Source organism: Takifugu rubripes, chromosome 2 (assembly GCF_901000725.2).
Source record: "Takifugu rubripes chromosome 2, fTakRub1.2, whole genome shotgun sequence".
NCBI classification, from domain to species: domain Eukaryota; kingdom Metazoa; phylum Chordata; class Actinopteri; order Tetraodontiformes; family Tetraodontidae; genus Takifugu; species Takifugu rubripes.
The window spans coordinates 9,080,045-9,086,443 of NC_042286.1; the positions used below are offsets into that span (position 1 = coordinate 9,080,045).

The window sequence follows — 6,399 nt, forward strand, 5'->3', positions numbered from 1 at the left end:
GAAAATGACCTCGTGGTTATGGTTCAGTATCATTTAAATTGTCCTTAATGTGGTTTCATCCATCAAGTAAAACTCCATGTCACCATAATAGGCCACCCTCTGTTATCTCAGCCAGCAGAAAAAGCAATTATCTTTTGATTTTAACTACAAACTGCCAAAAAACCCTGAAATCTATGAGCCTCCTTGTCTGCCCTGCGCTCTATAAATACTGAAAAACAGGCAGACGAGTCAGATATGCGATCACATCTAGCAAGGTTCCACACTGAGAGCAGCCCTCGGCAGGTTACAGGGTCCAGCCTCCAGGAAAGGTATTTTTAATAAGAGCAGGGTGGCGTTGATGAGGCACATGACACGTAGTGACAGCTCCGATACTAGTTAATGATTGGTTTTAGGCCTCTCACTGCAAAACCTAATAAAGGTTAAGGCCAACTCAGCGCTATGTGGACAACCAAACCCCCTGAACTCAACCGCTACGTCATCTACCCTTCATCAAGTGGTCATTTTCATGGTAAAACTGAAAGGTGAGTGAACCTTCTTTGGACAACTGTTGCTAAATCACCATATCCAGGCAACACGATATTGTAAACACCTGCACAGTTCAGGTTACAGTACAGAAAAGTACGTTTACGGTTGATGAATTCTGGATGGAGACCCCGGGGTCAGCTGGCGTCAGGCGTTTGCTTGCAGGGAAGGTTGTCAGGCCCGTAATGCGCTTTGGAGCTGCAGGGGACGTTAATGTTGGGGTCTCCGTTGGTGGCCGTGTCGATCTGGTTGCATTTGCCGAGGTTTTTGATGATGTTCAGGTTGATCCGGGCCGTTTCCATCAAGCTGTTCTCCAGCAGCCAGCCTTCGGATTCAGAGTTGGGGTCGCCGTGCTTCAGCACATTCTCCAGGGAGGTCTGAAGGAAGCGGACCCCTGTTAACACGGAGAGCTGGAACAAGACAGACGGACACGTTTGACACGGAATCTGAGGCAAACCACCATCCATCCATCCATCCATCCATCCATCCATCCATCCATCCATCCATCCATCCATCCATCCATCCATCTTCTGTAATCTGATATTTAATCCTAATTAGGGTCAAAGGGCACTTGGAGTCTATCCCAGGACTCACTAGTTGAGAGACAGGACACCAATCAGCCTAATGCTCATGTTCTTGGTGTGTGGAAGGATCCCCACACAGACTTCCTGCTGTAAGAAAAGTTCCCCATTTTATGAAGAGAGTTCATGACACGTTCAGTCGTGGTGGCCTACAGATAATAACCACATGGATTTATGGAAGGATTAGCACTAGCGTGCGCTAAGTGTGGAGGCAGGGACGTGATCATGTCTCCACCTCCACAGTTGACATTCAAAGAAACAACAGGGATTATTTCTCATTTGCTGTGAGACAAAGGGAGGATTTCCTCCAGGGCCTCACCTCAAACAGCCAGGTGATGAGGACGGTGAGCCCGATGGACTGCATGATGTGGGTGTAGTGCTCCAGCAGGGCCTGGCGGCAGCCTTTCATCCACAGGTTCAGGATCTCCGTCTGGTGCTCGTAGTTGAAGTGGGCCGAGTTGTTGGTGATGTGCTGCTGGATGCAGGGACGAGGGGAGAAGGTGTTGCAGCAGCTGAACGGAACACCATCCATCAGGTACCTCCCCTCGACGTTGCTCCTCAACCGGCTACAAACCAGGAAGAGGAAGGGTCGGAGACGTTTAGACATTTTTCCATTTCCTTTGATGTGTCAGTAGCAACATTAAAATGAGAACGATGATGACAGATTGATGAGCATTTTTATGATCACTTAGCTTACACTTACTCCACCACCTCTTTTTTGGACATGTCCAGGTAACGGCTGCTGATCCACTGGATTTGAAACCAGTCCTTATAGCCGTTGTTTCCGCAGCACTGGAACTCAATCTGCAGCATGTCCACGGTGCGTTTCAGGAAGCACCGGCCCGGCGTGTCGGTGTCCTTGTAGAACTTCATGGCCTCCGCCAACCCCTGGTTCAGTGACTCCTCCAGCTCCCCGCGCATGCTGTAACACATCAGCGCCCCCGCCAGCACGCAGAAGGTGAAGAAGAAGGTGCAGATGATGTAGGGCAGCAAAATCAGCTTCCAGCGCAGGAACTTGGTGCTGTCCACGCAGTCGTAGCAGATCTTCCCACCCAGGAAGTTTATGGCACAGGCGATGAGGCCCACAGCGATCAGCATGTTGGGCACATACTGGATGGCTCGCTGAGCCATCAGCTCCTCACGCTTGATGAGCTCCACCTTGAGGTAGATCCCCAGACTGAACAGGATGACCCCCGTCACCACTGAGATCCAGTTCAGGATCCAAAGCAGCTGGGCCAGCTTGTCCCTCTTGGTCTTGGTAAACTTCACTTTCAAAACCGCCATGGCTTATATCTCCACCCGCAAGTAGATCTGTCTGGGGGGGGCAAGTGAAGGTGGGCTGCAGATAAGGCTGAGTAGAGGAACAGGTTATGCTCCAGGGGGTGTGCAAGACAGAGAGGGGGGCGTTCTCTGAAGGGTTCTAAGCAGATTAGCCTGGTAGTCAGCATGGAGATCTTGTGGACGCTGCATTCTGGTTGCACTGTTACTCTCTGCAAGAGGATAAAAGAATAAAAACAGATGAAACAACAACATGATCACGCAAAAACAGAACAGAAAACGGGGAAAATACACCCGAATGAATCTACACCCGAGGCCCGCTGAAACTGCACGACAGAGCGGTTGTTGCACTTCTGTCGGTTTAACAAACGGAATACAGACCTGATCTTCGTCTTCAGCCACCCTGAGACTCTGTTGCCATTCCGCTTGGATTTGTCTGGTGTCCTTCCCACAGGCGGGCAGATCCAGTGGCCAGAGGAGCGTGGCTGTGGGGCCACATGCAGCACGGCGGCAGACACGGCAGAATCACAGAGTGACGAGTAGGCCAGTCCTGACCCACCTACTAATCCCCTTTAATCATTAATCATCCCTGGGCCTCCATGAGGGATTTGGACCTACCTTCTGTCACCTGCACAAATCTGCACACTGTCACTGAGAAAGTGAACCACGGTTGTTGTGGGTTGGTGCTAAACAACTCTAGTAACTCTAAAAGGCCACCCAGCATCTTGGCAAGTGAGTTAATGAATTACAATTTCTGGATCGTTTCTCGTATGAAAAGGGTTGGTCAACCTAATTATTCCTGTCATTCCTAAATACCTTTGGATTTTACAAAACGAGGACAAAAATGATCGATTTTATATATATATATATATATATATATATATATAAAGGGCAGTGGATTAACGGGCATCAAATTATCTTAAGAAGAGTCAAGCCTCCAGAGCAGAGGAGACCCCAACGGAGAACACAGGACGAACTGTGTCCCCTCAGAGGTCACATGTCCACCAGACATTCATATGTTTCATTCATTCAGAATTATAAATGCTTTAATCACTGGTCTTGTGATCTAAAGAAGACACGTCTTTGAGATTCCCCCCATTTTTTCTGAGCAAACTGAAGGACAAAATGCTCCGCTAACTGGTTTTGATGAATTAAAATGAAGCTATCGAGGATGATTATCATGTTAGCGGAGCAGTTAACCCTCCCATAGATCACATTTCAGCCATAATCGTCTGCAAGTGACACTAATGGATCACTTTGTCTCGAGAAGCTCATCTGGCTGAAGGAATAATCATTCTCGATCTCACACTATGATCTATTTTAGAAGAGATTTTTTAATGGCAGATCAGAAAGTTGCCTGTTTTCTCACCACGACAACGAGAAAGAGAGATGAGACTGACTGAGGAAGGCCGCCCTGCCTCAGGTCGCAAAAGGCTTTAAAACTAATAACCGAGCTCTGGAGCAGATGTTTCCTGCAGCTGCATATTCCCTGGACCAGACACACTCTGGGAGTGATCTAGTCCCTGAGGATGCTTGAAACACACAGTTGAGTATTTTGGCTTTATAGCATTTATTTTGGTTAAATGAATTAGCCTTTGTGTTATTTTTCTTAATGTCTCTGGGAATATCTCCACTTAAATGCCTAACCAAGATGGACAATTACTCTCTGGGAAGGGTGTTGTCTTCCCTTGTCCTGACCACAATGTAACACTAGAGGGAGCTATACACCCCATTCGGCAGTGTATGCATCACAAATGAAGTTTGTTTGTCTGAGCAAATGACTTGTGTTGGATACTGTCCGCAGAGAATTTGGCCTGCTTGAAGTCGTGGCTGCAGCTCTTTGGTGCAGTGCTCCGGCTCTGCAGCATCAAACCCAGCTTTGTGTCTCCAGGAAGAGCTGCTCAAAGGCAAAACAGGACACCGGATGACCGTGTGCGCTCTGGACAGAGTTTCGTGTTTTGCGGAATATTTGAAAATAAGAAAGAAAAAGGTGCCTTGCATTTTTTTTCAGTTTTAGCGAGGTCACGGAAAAGGAACCCAGGCCTTGGCAATTAGAGCTTCCACGCAGAGTAAAATGCAAATGTCCATTAGCAGAATGCTAATTGGCAGGCATGTTTAGTGAACGTGTGTGCGGGTTGTAAGCTGAATAATCAGTGTTTATGCAGTGGCCCAACATAATTGCATGTCAGTGCTGCTGCTGTGCTCTGCAGGAGCCGGGCACAGGTGTGTGTACCCACAGTGGGACATCTTAGCTGCAGGGAGATGGAGGCGATTCAGGAAGTGAAGTGTCACATTGGCTCCTTTTAAGCGTGCAGCAGTCGCTCATCCATGACACCCCCCCCCCCCCCCACGCATGGGTTGGGGGTGTATAATCCGTGACTGTGAGCACACCTCCGTCCGTCTGTGTTGTGCTGATCACCGCTGGGCTTCAGGGATCCTAGCTCATGCCCCCAAGCCGATGCGCCAAAATGGTCACTAGAACAAAAGTTAATGTGCATAAGATTGTAGGAATGGTGCCTAAAAATAAATAGAAATGGCCAAATGTCACTTGAATTAAAATGCAATAACAGAGGGCAATTTATATTCTATACTTTACCCATTCACCTATGAAAAGAAGCGTTACGTAATAAGTCTGTAAGAAGTCCACAATATTCTTACAGTCTACTAAGCTTCACGGATCTCACTGCAAAAACAAGAACAAAGAGCTAAAACAAACATCAAACCTGCGGCAGGTTCGACTGTGAGGACACAGGGGCGGTCAGTAGGGGGCGCTGTTGCTCCAGTAAGCAGTCTGACAGCGCCTCCGCCTTGGATGATCTCATTTCAGCTCCCCTGAGGATATTTCTTCATCACAACCCAGCAGGTGTCCTCTTTACTCCCCTCATCCTCCGGTTCTCCAGAATAAACACCATTGCTTTTAAGACCCCTGCAACACAATGATGTCATTCTCCAGATCTGAACAGTGTTTCAGGGCCACGTGAATCACTTGTACCTCAGAATACATCACTCGGTGCATGATACAACGATGATGTCGCTTTGTTTGGCCAGAGGAGTTGACAGTAACATATTCATCTATTTTTGATGAATGAATTTACCGCTGTAATGTTCATTGACCTGGATATTAACCCTAATAAGCAGGGTAATATTCTTGCTGCAGGGATGTGCCCAGGTAATTGTTTTACTGAGGTTTTACTGGCTAATTATTCAGTGGAGATGCAGAAAGGTAATTGTTTTCCAGAGAATTTAGAAGCAGGTGAGGCTATTGGCGAAACAATAATAGCTCTAAATTAATTCATGAGGATTCTAACTTGGAGCTCGTTAACTAGAGATGGCCTGGTTTGGCTGAAGTATCTGCTCATAATCTACTTCTTTTATTACCTCTCGGTTTCAGAATGAGTTTAAGAAAAGTGGTGATTTTCCTCCTGCCCAGAAGTGATTGGTTTAGTTACAGAGATATAGTGTTGACAAATGAGTTTAAATCAGTTCAAGACAACGGCGGATTTCATATCTGCCGACGAACGAGGAGTCACAGTATTAAAGATAGTTATGAATTCCGCTCTTCCCCCATCTGACCTGGTGCGTGATGCTTGGAGACAGTCCTACTGGCACGGTTATAAATGGGATGTTCGCCGCACAAAAACAAAGTCATCGATCAAACTGCAGATGCTCGCAAAGAGATTAGGCCATTTGAGCGAGATATCAGAAAAATGAAATACCATCGATTTTGGCATCATTATGAAAATGGCTTTAGAGGCGAGGAAGAGGGCGTTGTGGCCCGGCTGATGCTGCATGTTGAAACACTACAGATCCAAACAGAGACTAATAGGCCCTATTAGGGGCATTTAATCAGTGCTGCTGGTTTGGTGACACCCCCTTCCTTCCCCATGCCCCCCTACCCCCAGGAAAGATAAAAGGTTACAGGATATTTCATCAGGCATCCCCACATCACTGCCCAGGATGTGAGATGGGAATTGTGTCTCTTTGGCCATTGTTTTATGTCAGAGGAGGACAAAAAAGC

General features: G+C 47.1%; 1 protein-coding gene across 2 annotated transcripts; it reads right to left on the reverse strand.

Annotated features, from left to right (window-relative positions):
* Positions 1–30: 30 nt before the first annotated feature.
* prph2la (peripherin 2-like a) lies at positions 31–4,673 on the reverse strand. Of its 2 annotated transcripts, none has more exons than XM_029832934.1 (4): positions 4,619–4,673; positions 1,807–2,593; positions 1,423–1,669; positions 31–932 (listed from the first exon to the last, which is right to left on the reverse strand). In XM_029832934.1, exons 2-4 carry the CDS (start codon positions 2,385–2,387, stop codon positions 660–662), a joined length of 1,101 nt encoding a protein of 366 aa, XP_029688794.1. In that variant the 5' UTR covers positions 2,388–2,593; positions 4,619–4,673; the 3' UTR covers positions 31–659. The 2 variants fall into 2 exon arrangements, with proteins under 2 accessions (XP_029688794.1, XP_003962700.1); XM_003962651.2 differs by lacking the exon at positions 4,619–4,673 and adding an exon at positions 2,763–2,879.
* Between the last annotated feature and the right edge of the window lie 1,726 nt (positions 4,674–6,399).

What these genes read in the sequence shown, in the direction of transcription:
- prph2la (XM_029832934.1), bottom strand. Translation starts at nt 2,387, where the DNA reads ATGGCGGTTTTGAAAGTGAAGTTTACCAAGACCAAGAGGGACAAGCTG. An exon ending in TCCAAAAAAGAGGTGGTGGA is followed by an intron (nt 1,670 to 1,806) that starts GTAAGTGTAAGC and finishes CCTGGTTTGTAG; the next exon opens with CCGGTTGAGGAGCAACGTCG. An exon ending in TCATCACCTGGCTGTTTGAG is followed by an intron (nt 933 to 1,422) that starts GTGAGGCCCTGG and finishes GTCTTGTTCCAG; the next exon opens with CTCTCCGTGTTAACAGGGGT.